This window comes from Manihot esculenta, chromosome 5, assembly GCF_001659605.2.
Source record: "Manihot esculenta cultivar AM560-2 chromosome 5, M.esculenta_v8, whole genome shotgun sequence".
In the NCBI taxonomy this organism is placed as follows: Eukaryota; Viridiplantae; Streptophyta; class Magnoliopsida; order Malpighiales; family Euphorbiaceae; genus Manihot; species Manihot esculenta.
In genome coordinates this window covers 8319781-8334109 of record NC_035165.2, presented here as the reverse complement: position 1 = coordinate 8334109, position 14329 = coordinate 8319781, and the positions used below count along the sequence as shown (strand labels likewise).

The 14329-nt window shown below is 33.0% G+C and overlaps 2 protein-coding genes across 4 annotated transcripts; both read left to right on the top strand.

The window, feature by feature from the left end:
• The first annotated feature begins 370 nt into the window (after positions 1–370).
• On the top strand, positions 371–8921 carry LOC110615336 (NLR family CARD domain-containing protein 3). 2 transcript variants are annotated; one of them, XM_043956835.1, is made up of 18 exons: positions 371–560; positions 646–916; positions 1198–1416; positions 2060–2118; positions 2266–2403; positions 5603–5677; positions 5805–5888; positions 6024–6085; positions 6319–6388; positions 7064–7139; positions 7242–7372; positions 7488–7547; positions 7631–7705; positions 7784–7888; positions 7964–8059; positions 8159–8239; positions 8318–8419; positions 8518–8921. In XM_043956835.1, the coding sequence occupies exons 1-18, from the start codon at positions 519–521 to the stop codon at positions 8584–8586; spliced, it is 1815 nt and encodes a 604-aa protein (XP_043812770.1). In that variant the 5' UTR covers positions 371–518; the 3' UTR covers positions 8587–8921. The 2 variants fall into 2 exon arrangements, with proteins under 2 accessions (XP_043812770.1, XP_043812771.1); XM_043956836.1 differs by having other exon boundaries at positions 1191–1416.
• A 2022-nt stretch (positions 8922–10943) lies between these two features.
• On the top strand, positions 10944–11709 carry LOC110616044 (gibberellin-regulated protein 11). Of its 2 annotated transcripts, none has more exons than XM_021758349.2 (3): positions 10944–11103; positions 11182–11260; positions 11358–11709. In XM_021758349.2, exons 1-3 carry the CDS (start codon positions 11050–11052, stop codon positions 11540–11542), a joined length of 318 nt encoding a protein of 105 aa, XP_021614041.1. In that variant the 5' UTR covers positions 10944–11049; the 3' UTR covers positions 11543–11709. The 2 variants fall into 2 exon arrangements, with proteins under 2 accessions (XP_021614041.1, XP_043812772.1); XM_043956837.1 differs by having other exon boundaries at positions 11355–11709.
• The last annotated feature ends 2620 nt before the right edge of the window (positions 11710–14329 follow it).

Here is a 14329-nt window from a genome sequence, read left to right as displayed (position 1 = left end):
TTTTTTATTTTACCACTGCAAAGTCAATAATAAACTTCTGTATTTAATAAGTGCAACATTACACTCATTAGAAAAATTGTTATAATATAAATATACCATTAATTAATTTAAGATATCTCACCTTAAAAAAGGGCTAAAAGAAAAAAATGGATATCTCAATGTTTTTCGCAGACCGATATAAATAAGCTGAGAAAGCCTAATAATCATTCTGGTTACAAGTGAAAAGTGGCTCGATATTTTATATTGGGCCATTTGGTGAGCTTAGTCGTCAAAGTTAATTTCATCTAATTGACCATGACCCGGCCCGAACCAAGCCCATTACAGAAAGAAGTTAAAACTCTCGCACCCGTGGTTCAGTCAGAGAGCCGATAGAGAAAAACATAGAAACTCTAGCACTGATTTTAGAACATACCGGAGAGCCGCCGCTTTCATCATCTGTTTCCGGTCTCTGCAGCTCTGTCTAAGCTCGGATAAGAACTTGTACGCTCTATGCGCATCATCTAAACTCACTCACACCTATGGGCTACACTTCCACTCTTTCTCCCTACTTTCAACCTAAGGTAAAATGTATCGCTTCGTAGTTATCCTCATCTTTCTCTTCTCTACTCTGTAGATGTGGACTAACAATTCCATTGTTTCTTGAAGATTTCACTTAGCCAACAGTCTGACGCCTTTGGTCGTCCTCACGGTGTGCTAGTGTCCTTCTCCAACACTGCGTTGTCGTTTACTTCTAGGCGAACATGTTTCAGGTACAGGACTCTGGTTGTGAGGGCGGTCGATGGTGGTTCACGGCGGCAGTCCAATGCCCGTAGAGTTTACAGGCAGTCTCAAGGAGAGAGTGCGTTTCGTAGTGCTCCTGTCCAGCAGATTGCGTCCTTTGTCGTGCCCGCCGGCGCGTTTATGGCCTTTACTTTCGGTATGGAGACTTTACTGGTCAATTTTAATGTGCAGAAAGTGTATCGATAGTTTGGTGCATTTTGAAGTATTGTCTTGATGATTGGACAGGAATATAGTGATATATTTATCCAATTAATTTGTATAGAGATGATTGTTCTTGAGTGATTGTCATTCTAGTGAGCTTACTATGATTAGAGGAATATGAGATTTAATGTGCTTTCTCATCACAGCTGTGGACGCCGATCAATCTAGTCCTCTTGTTTCTCCAATGATGTACTAATTTTTGTCTTCAGCTGACAGTTTTGTGGAAATTGGTGGAGAAAATCGTGATGCCAAAGCCAAAAAGGCCAACATTGGTGGAGAATAAATCTTCGGCTCCTGCAAAAGGAATGAATTGGTCTTTTGCTGCTGGCACAAATTTATTTCCGGGTCTCACTGCAAAGATTGACAGAGAGTCCAAGCAGAAGCTCAATGAATTTGCCAAGGAAATTAGGTCATTCAGCATAGTTGACATGTCAGGTATTCTTGCCAGATTGATTTGAGCAACAACTAGACAGTTTATGTCATATGCTTCTGTTAAGGTTTTCAGGATAGATTTCATTTTCTGCATGTCTGTATTGTATCTGCATTATTTTCTAATATTCTCTTTTGTATGGCAGAATTCAAATGTTTATTGTCAATATATATGTATATATGTATATATATATATACACACACACATACACACATACCCCATTTTGCACCCCTTTTAGGCGTTTGATTACTGTATGTCCTAGGCTGATGAGCAAAGAGTCTTTGGACTTTATCAGAATTTTTCAGGGACTTTTGAGGATGCTAATTGACTGTAACTGGTTTGGTATTTTGTGAAAAAGGATTAGGGTTTCCAATTGAATGGAAATGAAGTGAAATTAAGCAAGGAAAATAATGTTCCAGGTGTCTGACTTGTTGTACGTCTGTTTCATGATACAGTGTACCAGACAGCAACTTTTACAGCATAACTTCGACATTTCAAATGCAATGAGCATGATTTTTTTTTTCTTCTTTTGCATTTAGTTCTTTCATTCTTTTGTTTGGTTGATGCAATTTTGTATTCTATGGCTGTCATATAAATGCACGTAGTCCAATATCAATGTGACCTCAAACTTTTTTAAATATTTATCAGGGTGTAACTTTGGAGATGACGGACTATTTTTCCTTGCTGAGAGCTTAGCATACAATCAGGTTAAATTCTTTAATGGTTCACTGCAGATTTCCTTATGATTCTTTGTTTCTTATAAATTTACTTATTTATTTGGTTAGACTATATTTATTAGTACATCTAAAAGTGATTTGTTATGAATTGACTGGATATATCTTAGCTGCTCTCAGACTCTAGAGGAAGTGAGTTTTGCTGCAAATGGAATAACTGCAGAAGGAATAAAAGCCTTTGATCGTGTTCTTCAGTCAAACATTGTATTAAAAACTCTAAACTTGTCTGGAAACCCTATTGGAGATGAAGGAGCTAAGGTCAGACTCTGTCCACTTCTATTTATATGATTAGTTGCTAGAGATTTGGAATACAAGAATGTTGGTGGCTCTTCTATTTTATTGCTGCAAAGTAGTGGATTACATTCTTGAATTTAGTATGATGCTGCCTTTGTTTCAAGAGATTATTGGCTTGTTTTGGTTCAAATGGCCTACTTTCTAGGACATGGACTTCTAGGAAGTAACCTAAGTGGGTTATCCCCTACAGTAAAAGAAGTGAGATCAGGAAAAATGGCCAACCAAACAAGTAAAATTTTAGCATTTCTTGAGAACTTAAAGTTCCTGAGTGGAGTTTCCTCAAGCTGCAAGCTGTTTTTTGAATTTTGCTTTTGCAGCTTCATTGCATTATACTTGTAAATGATGAGATATGGAGCTTAATGATATATTATAAACTGTACACCATATTCCACTATCGCAAATATTATATGTCTTTTTGTATTTTTTTCTAGATATTTAAATATGTAATATTTCTTAGTGTATCTTATTCGAAAGTTCACAAAAAAATAATAAAAACCTAGCTGTCGTAGAAATAGCCAAGTAAATCATATTAAATCTGTGGGTTGCTTATTTTTCGTACTTATTAACTTCGTTTTTTTTTGTTTTTACCCCTTTGATTACTAGACCTTGTTCTATTCTTCTGCAAAGGATGCATACAATTGATAGTGGAAGTATGAATCACTTTCCAATTGAATACTATCATTTGTCTCTTTCAATGTCTTGCAAATAGAATTTCAATCATTTAACCTACAATCTCAAGGCCACCCAACATTGATTACCTGGACTTGCATTTGTGTGATTACTATGTGAAAAACTCTCAGTGACAACATAACTAATGTAGAATTCAGGCTGAACCTTGGAATTGAAGATAAGTATAGACGTAAGGTGTTTGTGTCCTAATCTGCAATTACCAATGGATTGGACTTGAATTATGGCTATACTCTAATTTACTCGGTGAACACAAATAAAGATTTCTTTATATTGATTTACTTTGCTTGTGAAAAGACAAGACATGAAGAGAGATTCCTAGGACTGTAAATGAACCAAGCTATTCGTGAGCTATTCAAGACTCGACTCGATAAAAGCTCGATCAGACTTGACTCGATTTCTAAATGAGCCAAGCTCGAGCTTAATAAACGAGCCAAACTTGAGCTCCGTCATATTCGACTCGTTAAAGTTCGTGAGCTGACTCGTGAACAGGCTCGTGAAACGGGCTCGTGAACAGGCTTGTTAAGAGGCTCGTGAACAGGCTCGTTAAGAGGCTCGTGAACAGGCTCATTAAGCGACTCGTGAACAGACTCGTTAAATTACTCGTAAACAGGCTCATTAAGAGACTCGTAAACAGACTCGTTAAGAGATTCGTTAAGATGCTCGTCGAGCACGCTCGTTAAGATGCTGCCACTTAATCTATTTACTATATATATTGTTAATTTTTATATTTCTATCCCTTAATTATATAACTATATTATTAATTTATATATTTATTTTTCACTATATGTCTTTCTAAGTAAAAGCTCTTTTTAAACTATTTAATCTCTTAATAAACTATTTTTATTATTATTACTTTTATATGTTTATATATGTATTTATATGATTATTTTCCTACTTAATATTATTCACTTAATTTTATAAATTAAAATTTTTATATAATTTAAATATAAATCAATATGATTTTATTGATAAATTTGATTATAATGTATATATATAATTATATAATTTAAATTGATTATACTTAGGTTAATATATTTATTTTATGTAATATTTTATATTTATATTATATGTATAGTATTTTTTATACAATAAAATAATTTAATATAAATTATAATATATTAATAAATTTTATGTAAAAATGTCTATTGGTACTAACAATAAAATTATACAGATTTAAAAAAGAACTATATAATTTAAAAAGAAATTCCCTCTCTCAGCTGTATAGACATTTTATATATAAATTTATATATTTATTATATATATTTCAATTAATTTTTCATATAATATAAATATTTAAATATTAAAACTTAAATAATAAAAAAATAAAAGATTTAAATATTAAAATCTAAATAATAAAAAAGAAAAAATTTAATCATTTATTGTCAATGGCAACAAACCCACTTTCCTAAAATCACTTGCAACAAACCCATTTAGGTTATTTAAACAATATCTCCTATCCCACATCGGAAACTTATAGAGATGGTGGGATAAAACTCCTCTATAAATAAAGATTTTACTTTCTATTATATTTTAAATTAAAGTTTTTGTTATATTAGACTTTAATTAAATTATATTTAATTTTATTAAAGTCACTTTTAACCTTTTAATTTAAAATTTTAATATTTAAAATTTTAAATTAATTAAGTTTTGTTAGCGAGCTTTTTAATGGAGCTTTCAAGCTCGAGTTTGAATTAGACTCGTTATTAGCTTAAACGAGCTTTTTATCGAGTTTTCGAGCTCGAGTTTCAATTAGTTTCGTTATTAGTTTAAACGAGTTTTTCACGAGTTGAGCTCAAATCGAGCTCGATTATAGTATTTAATTTTTTAGTCGAGCTCGAACTCGAACTTATAAAATTTTTTAATAAACGAGCCTGACCTTTACAAAGTTCGACTCGGCTTGATTCAATTATTCCCCTAGAGATTCCTCTTGTAATCTTTGGTTTTGGTATTGAAATTTGTGTCATCTTTCACTTTTCGACGTATACCAAAACCGAAACCATATAAGTCTCTTATGTGATATCTCTCTGTTGGCTTTCTTTCCTTTGTCTGCAAATTACAGAAATAGGAATCTTTGCAAAACCAATAAAAGCCCTTATGAAGATCTTCATTGATCAATATATAGAATGAAGCAACAAGGAACACTAACCATCTGGATTTGTAACTCATCAACTACTCTGGGGAACTTTGAGCACATATAGACCAGATACTTCAGTTGGCCAACATATTCATTGGAATTATGTGAGTTGTTATGTAATGACTTAAAATTGAAGTAGCATGTTGAGCGTTGCCAGTACAAAATGCTCCTTTGTATTTTTGTTCATTTTCACTGCTTGATTATCTACATGAAACTTAAGTGCTGACTTCTTTTCTGGTTGCAATTTTTCATTCTTTTCCATCAATGTTCAAATTGTTGCTTCTAATGTTTTGCATTCAGGGCTACGAACTTCTTTTTTTATTTTTTTGTTGCAAACAGAGTCTATGTGATATATTGGTAGATAATGCTGGCATCGAAAAGCTCCAGATGAACAGTGTGGACCTTGGTGATGAGGTGAGCTTTCTTTTCGCTTCAAACTGATGCCTGAGGAGTACATTTCTGAGGCCTACATAGTTGGTAAATGTTAATTAAGGCACATCTATTGACCATGTGCCTGAAGTGTTGCTGACTATCTTTGCAGGGTGCAAAGGCAATTGCAGATTTGCTGAAGAAAAATTCAAACCTGCGTGTGATTGAGCTTAATAACAACATGATTGATTATTCTGTATGCAAATACCTCAAAATTTTCTTAAGATTATAGCTAAATTGGCAAGCCCCTCTCTGTCTACAAAATAAAATTAAGAGTCAAAGGTTGACAAATTGATATTGTGATATGATTTCTTTTTGGAACTGGAAGTAGGGATTTACAAGTCTTGCTGGAGCAATTTTGGAGAATGCCACTGTAAGAAGTATATATCTCAAGTGAGTAGATTTTTTCTTTTTTTTTTCTTTTTTTTTTGTTTTTTTTTTTTTTTTTTGGGGGGGGGGGGGGGGGGGCAAGGATGCTGTTGAATTAATAATATGATCAATTTATGTATAGAAGCCTTTGAATATAACTGGTTGGGTTCTTCAACTGCTTTTTTTAGATGAATATTTCCAATCACTTCCTTTATGTTATTTCTGGAAAATCTTGCTGACATTCTATCACTGTTAAGTGGCAATTATGGTGGTGCTTTGGGGGCTAATGCTTTGGCTAAAGGACTTGAGGGAAACAAGTCATTATGGGTACGTGTAATAACAACTTTTACTTTTCTTTCTTTTTCTCTGTTTCAATTTATCTATCTTTCAATTTAAGTGAATTAATGACGTTCTAGATTTGTTCTAACAGTGATGAGTGATTGACTTTCGCATGAGTATTTGGCAGTAGGTTGCTCAATCTGATTAATAGTGATCTATTTAAAAAACTCAAAGCTAGCAACTTCATATCAACCAAGTTATCTGACGAGATTGAAAAGGCTTCATATGGTCTGTGGTCCAAGCTTAATAAATTTTTCTGAAGGATTGGTGATGTTATTTAAATATCTGTAATTTATTTTCCACAGTACACCATTATGAATAGGTTAAAACAGATTTTTAGCGACCTGTAGATTATGTAGGCAGATAATCACTTATGAGTTGTGGCCTCAACGAGTCATGGCATGTATGCTGTAGGCTATGCTTAGTTATGAAGGTTGTAATACCAGATCTAGACTTTCAGTTATTCTTTTTATTATTGTCAGATCAGGAAGGGAAAAGCCAGTTAGTATATTATTCCCTCATCCTCATACCAGTCCTGATTGGCAATTTGAAGTTTTATAGGGTGTACATCATTATATCTATTTTACCAAGCATTGGAATTTTGGATATGCAAACATGTTTTTCACGGGATATATGATTCACTGTGAAGTTGTTTTCATTCAGGAACTCCATTTGCAAGGAAATTCTATTGGAGACGAAGGAGTTCGTGCCTTAATGTCAGGTTTATCTGACAGTAAAGGTGAGTCTGTTACCCTATCAATTTCCATTTTAAGATGCCAAATTCAGTCGATTTAGCTCACCAAATTCCATTGTAGTAAATCTGATGTGTGTGCCTCTTCAGCAAAACTTACTCATCTAGACCTTGGGAACAACTCAATTAGCGCAAAGGGAGCCTTTCATGTTGCTGAATATGTAAAAAAGAGCAAGAGCTTGTTTTGGATGAATATGTACATGAATGACATAGGTGATGAGGTGACTGATCATCTGCATCCTTGATTCAGCTTATTGGCTAACTTTTAAATCAATAAAGATGGTTCTAGATTTGACTTTCCGTTTTGTGGACATTTTTTACGTACATGTTTATCAGGGTGCGGAAAAAATTGCAGAAGCTCTAAAGCAGAACAGAAGTTTAGCAATAATAGACTTGGTGAGAAGAGAGGGCTTCACACTTGCATGGATGTTTTAATTGCTTCCTGAATGTTTAACAAATGATTTCTATCAACTTTACAGGGTGGAAATAACATCCATGCCAAGGGCATCAGTGAGATAGCTCAAGTTTTGAAAGACAACTCTGTCATTACAACAGTGAGTCATTTGTTCTTTACGATGGTTTAATCTGTCTTTTTTCTTGTCCATTTTAATCTGGGATTGTCTCACGCACAGTTGGAAGTTGGATATAATCCTATTGGACCTGATGGAGCCAAGGCATTATCAGAAGTTCTTAAGTTTCATGGAAATGTAAAAGCATTAAAGCTTGGTTGGTGTCAGGTAAATCCACATATCTAAAAATGTGAATCCGTTGCATAATTAGTGACAATAATGTGGCATGAAAATGTCATGCAGATAGGAGCAAAAGGCGCAGAGTATATTGCTGATACTTTGAAATATAATAATACGATAACAATTCTGGACTTGCGAGGAAATGGACTTAGAGATGAAGTTCGTGCTTCTCAATTCAGATCCTTTTATCACCTTTTTTGTCACTCTAGTCACTCATTCTTACTTTTCCTGTTCTTCATTTACATAAAATGTTTTCAGGGTGCAATGTGCTTGGCTCGTAGTTTGAAAGTGGTGAATGAAGTTCTAACTGAGCTTGACTTAGGATTCAATGAAATAAGAGTAAGGAATTGTTATTTTATTGAATCTGTTCACAGATTGAAAACGTCCTGCACTATTTTATACTGATTTTGTGTACAGGATGATGGGGCTTTTGCTATTGCCCAAGCGCTCAAGGCTAATGAAGATGTGAAAATTACCTCTTTAAACCTTGCAAATAACTTCCTCACGAAATTTGGGCAGGTAATACTCCTGCCTTTAATTCTCATACATGGATTTTTTTTTTTTTTTTCAATTTTGTCTACTTCTTGTGCATATGCTTGATTATATTCATTCTACAGAGTGCTCTCACTGATGCAAGAGATCATGTATACGAGATGAATGAGATGGAAGTGAACATTGTTTTCTAGAAAAATTGAATTCACTTTACAGGGAGGTAGTTTTTGTCATATGCAAGAACATGACGAGCTGTTCTTTTTCTCGTATTCTTCCTGCGGATATAGGTGAGAACTAAAACATTAAAGATTTTTTTAGCTGTAACTAACACATCAACCTGAGCATTTGGATTTTTTGACGTTGAGAGATCATACTAAACTTCACAACCGACAGTTTTGTGTCACTGTAAACATTTTTCCTGGCTTTAGTAGACTTCAGAATTAGATGTAAGCTTCCTTATTTCTGTTTGTTTATGGTAAATAATTTACAGAATTTATTATTTAAGCTCAATCTGCGTATTTAGTGCTGCTAGCCTGACATCTTAATCTTATTTACATTGCCTGGTTCTTAGGTGGTTCCTTTCTTTTGTTGTATTTTCTTTTCAAGCCTGACATCTTAATCTTATTTACATTGCCTGGTTCTTAGGTGGTTCATTCCTTTTGTTGTATTTTCTTTTCAAGTGTCATAATTTTTGGTGGATGCCGAAGATTACTCAAAAGTACTTCTCGTAATTTATCAATCATCATTTATTACCATTAACCTTTTGTTTTGGCATGACTCATTTAAAATTCAAAAGAATTTTGTAAAATTATGAATGATTCTAATTTTTTTAAATGAAAATTAAAATATTTTTTAAATTGAAAACAATTGAATTTTGATTTCAAAGAGGATTATTAGAATATAAATTAATTAAATTAATTTTTTGTAAAATTTTTAATTCTAAACTAAAATTCGAGGATTTTAATTGTTTTTTTTTACCACTTACGACTCCTGGCTTTCAAGCATTGGATTTGAAAAGGTTTAAATTATTGACAATCTCCTTGATGTGTCTAATTCAACAATTGGGAAAATGCAGTACTTGTGAGATTGAGTTTTTGTAACACTTCATGATCTTGAAAAGATGTTTGGAACGGGAAGGAATATGTAGCAACACGTGATGTAATAATGAGTATTTTCACGAATATAGAGAATTGTTGGTGTGAAATGAACGCGGTGGCAATTGCAATTGCAATTGCCATTGCCAAGCTATTAGTGGATATATTTTACGACGTATGAAAAAGCGAGCCTGTGAGGGATTCTACGTTTAGTGGCATTTTACCCAATGACTGCCGAGATCAGAGTCTTGGGAATCTTGCAGTGGTTTTAGCCCTGCAGTAACTTGAATAGCTGGCGGATCTTGTTATCTTCTTGTAAATAGATGCATATTTGAGACGTCCTAGTTTGATGCTTAATCTGAAATGAATAATCATGCCCCGGAAGAGCACGAGGAGGGCCCATTACAATTTGAACCCTATAAATTTTATGGGCCCTTGAAAAATGGAGACTCGTAACTGATCGGGGAAAGTAAGGCAAAACTCTTGTTGAATCCCAATTTCTTTCTCCTTTGCCAGCGGGTAGCGACGAAAAGAAGACGTGACTGTGACGTACATCTTTTATTATACCATTTTAGCCAAATGTGTTTTAGCTGTCATCTGCTCTGCTCACTGTGACTGAACATTCAAGGCCAGCACCCAGTTTTTTTCTTTGCCCCTCTTACCCTTATTCACGATTTAAACGAGCTTCTTTCTTGCTTGAAAAGCTGCTTTGTACTTTCGAAAATTGTGACTAAATTTTATTATTGTTATTATTACTATTGGGTTGTTGGATACAGCTGTGCTTCTTTGCCATTTGATGATTCACCCCTTTTCTTTTTTTTTTTTCTAAATTCCAAAAACCTGTTAGTAATCTAGAGAAGGAGAAGAGATGGCCTTTTCTATTTCTCCATACGCTGCCCATTTCAGTAAATCCCAAACTATGATTTTGCCCCAAGTAAATATAAGATTTACGAGGCAACAGCAAAATGCTTTAGGTTGCTTCTCTTTGGCCTATTTCCATTGTCAAGACTCAATAGAGTGCGAGAGGAGAATTATTTTAATCGAAGATGCAGAACTATTTTTACGTAGAATGCATGGTCTTCTCTGCAATATACTATGCTAATGTCCAATTAAGTTTCATTAATTACCGGATCAGCTTTGTACAACATACAGAATTCTCAAGGCACCTGTACATAGACACTAAAAACTGGTTAATCACTTCATTGTGAATTCTTTTAATCAGGTTGCCATAAGTTTATTTTCCCAATGGTGTGAAGAAAATCAAAATTTCAATGGTGATGTGATAAGTTAGGGATGTTGTGGGAGAATTAAACATTAAATTACGATATCGTGTTCCCTTGGCCCGAAAATAATAGGCACAGCTTAACAAAAAGTACAGAGACCAAGACAACAACGAGAATAAAAACAAAGCCAGTGGGTGAATTGGTAATTGAGAACAAGCCACCAGAATCGCCTATAAATAAAGAGCCAGGCGCAGTAGTCAGCAGGCTCAGTGCCCCATTACTCTCTTAACAGCTCCGTTCTGATTATTTCAATTTTCAAACATCTTCAGCTGCTTTCAAAATGGCTTTACGCTCCCTTCTTTTGGTGGCAATCTTTCTTTTCTGCATAGCCCAGGTAGAGAACTCTAGTCTCTTAAACTACTACTAATCCTAATATAATATCTTGATGAAAAACCTCCTGGAAATGTTACAGGTTTCATCTGATATGGAGATTGAAGAGCAAAGCACCCAACTGGTGAAAGGACCTAACAGAAGGCTCTTGCCATTCTTGGGTAGACCTATTGTTCTCTACTCGCATATCTTTCCTTGCTCGTTATGATCTCAGATAAGTTAGCTTCTGTAACTGATAATAGTAAAATTTGGTAGCAGATTGTGCAGGGTTGTGCCAGGTGAGATGCAGCCTGCACTCGAGGCCTAATGTGTGCACAAGGGCATGTGGCACCTGCTGCTTTAGGTGCAAGTGCGTGCCTCCAGGCACCTCTGGAAGCAGAGAACTCTGTGGGAAATGTTACACTGACATGACTACCCATGCCAACAGGACCAAGTGCCCTTAGAATGCTATTTTGCTAATTAGGAACTTCTCTATTCATGTTATCAAATAAAGATCAGTTGGGCTTTATATGTGGGTGTCTGTTCTGGAATGTTACTTAATGAAATTAATGGAGCTTATGTGTAAATTACTGTTCTTTATATATATTGTCCTCGCTGGTTTTGAACTGAATTTTACCATTTGGCTCATTAAATCATGCATGGTTTGGCTGTGTGGGGTTGTTGAGGCATCTTAACTGGTTGTACTGACATGTGTTTAAATGGTGGTTTACACCAGTTGCACAAAACCATTTTGGCTTTACCTATTCTTTCACTTTTCATTTTTTTTCCCGAAAGATAATTTCATTAGAGTTAAAACATACAAGGCCCAGTGGTCTGTAGTACAAAAGCCTTACAAACATACCACCTAACATAGCCCAAGCCCATACAATGAAAAACTCTGGCTAGGCAGTGGTCTTTCACCCAGGCAGATCTATGACCCGAAAGATGAAGACGGGGAGTAGGATGGCAAAGAGTATTGAAAATTGATACGACGGATTTCAATAGTATATAATCGGGATTAAAATTAATATTCAAATTGAATTTTATATATAGAATTTTTTTTAAATTGGATATATAGTATATTTATTATTTAAAATTTATTTATATAAATAATTAATTTAATATAAAATATATATTTTATAATAATATTTATAATTTTTTATATGTTTTTATTTAAAAATTAGAATTTAAATATTTTTATAAATATTAATTTTTAAAATGAAAATTTTAATAAAAAACATATTTTTATATAAACTATTAATTAATATATATAAAATTAAACAGATTTAGATAATTTAAAGTAAATTTTAATTAAATTTAAAATGAATTAAATATTAATAATTTTAATCAAATTTAAATAATGTGATTTTCACCTGTCTATTTACATCCTTGACAAAGAGCCGGTAAACTGTGTATAAAAATATTTAGGCATCATTGTTCTTTATTGGTCCTTTGCTTAGTAAGGGATTATTTTCAGAAATCTACTAGGCTGATGTTACCCTTGTGCTTGGCAGAGCTACAAGGTAGGAATGGGATAGTTTGTTACCTGTTGTTCAGTCTTATGTATTATCTCTTCAATCTTATAAATAGTTACGAGATAGCCATTTAATTTTTAGAAATTTCATATTTTATTGGTAGCATGCTTCTATTTTTTTTTAAAAAAAATTATTATGAGATAAAATTAATTAATGAGTCCTTATAATTTTTATTTTCAGTTAAAATATCCTTAATTTTTTTAAAATATAATTAATTGATCCTTTTATTAATAATTTCGTTAGTTAATTTTCAGTTAAAATATTCTTAATTTTTTTGAAATATAATTAATTTGTCCTTTTATTAATAATTCCATTAATTAATAATCATATCTTTTTTTCAAATGAGAAAGAATATTTTAAAATTATAAAATTACTTTTAGTTCCTTTATGAATCGAGAAAAGAAAATTTTAGTCATTCCTCCCATCTGTTTCTCTCGATTTCTCTCTCAAAATTTTATAGTTTTATTTATTTCTCTCCTTACCTTTATATTTTATTCTCTTCTCTCTATTTCTCTTAAGGGTGCTGATAGATGATAATATAAAGGAAGATTAGAGAAGAGGAATAAAGCGATTTGGGAAAAATAGATGGAGCGAGGCTTTTGATATAGAAAAAAGGAAAATGAATATTGGTCCATTTTCCATCAAGACTTGGAACGATAGTAAGGAGTGAATTGACAACGAATTCTACAGAGGTTTGATCGGGTAGTGAAATTGATTGGGAGGAGGAGTATAATGAATTAGGTTTTATGGGTTTAAATGAAAGAGAATACCATATTCTAAAATTTGAGAAAAATATATCTCCTAAAGATTATCGATATTTATAATTTCTTTTAAATTTTCTTTTCAATTTTGAAGCATAATATTCCATTTTTACTAATGAAATTATCCTTGTGAAATACTGTCTATCCAAATTGAATTAAAATTAAAACTTAGAATTTGATTATGAGAACATAGAGATAAAAGCAGCAGAAGAAGAGTAGTTGTTTATAAAAACTAATTCAAATTGAAATTATTATCTCTGAAAATTTTAAAATAAATTACAAAGGAGAGATTTAAGTATTTCAATTAAATACATTACAGCTGGCCGATGATATAACTTCAAGATATAGAGAAATTAAGATAGGGATATGATGTCTAATTCTTTAATTATAAAGGGTAATATTGACTTTTTACATTAAATTAATAGAATCTGTTAATAAACAGAAGGATTAAATGGTTATATTTTAAAATATAAAAAATATTTTAATTGGAATTAGTAATTATAGGGACTGACTAATTAATTTTATTAAAACTTGTGGACCTCATAGTAAGTTTCCTTTTCTCTTTTTTGTGGCAAAGATGAGAGGATATCATTGATGAAAGGCCTAAAAACCCTAAACAATACATGGTACAGATGCAATAACAGGGTAAAAAATCTACAACTAAAGCCCAACCTATTAGAGATACCCAGGCCCAATAAAAACCAAAAGCCATGAAACCGTAGGACTCAAGCCCCCAAACCGAACCCGTCAAAAAAAAAGAAATTCTCAACATTTGCATGTCACTGCCATAGAATCAAGATGGAAAATGGAAGAAACCAAACACATCTGGAACTTCACAACAAGTGTCGCAACGTCTAAGAAACTTACAGAAAGCATTCCTCAGCAATAAAATCATTTCATGCTAAATGTACCTATGGCAGGGACCACGGTTAACCGGAAGAGCTCTTATGATGAT

What these genes read in the sequence shown, in the direction of transcription:
- LOC110616044 (XM_043956837.1), top strand. Translation starts at nt 11,050, where the DNA reads ATGGCTTTACGCTCCCTTCTTTTGGTGGCAATCTTTCTTTTCTGCATA. An exon ending in TTCTTTTCTGCATAGCCCAG is followed by an intron (nt 11,104 to 11,181) that starts GTAGAGAACTCT and finishes GAAATGTTACAG; the next exon opens with GTTTCATCTGATATGGAGAT. An exon ending in AAGGCTCTTGCCATTCTTGG is followed by an intron (nt 11,261 to 11,354) that starts GTAGACCTATTG and finishes AAAATTTGGTAG; the next exon opens with CAGATTGTGCAGGGTTGTGC.
- LOC110615336 (XM_043956835.1), top strand. Translation starts at nt 519, where the DNA reads ATGGGCTACACTTCCACTCTTTCTCCCTACTTTCAACCTAAG. An exon ending in GTAAGAAGTATATATCTCAA is followed by an intron (nt 6,086 to 6,318) that starts GTGAGTAGATTT and finishes ATCACTGTTAAG; the next exon opens with TGGCAATTATGGTGGTGCTT. An exon ending in TAAAGCTTGGTTGGTGTCAG is followed by an intron (nt 7,889 to 7,963) that starts GTAAATCCACAT and finishes AATGTCATGCAG; the next exon opens with ATAGGAGCAAAAGGCGCAGA.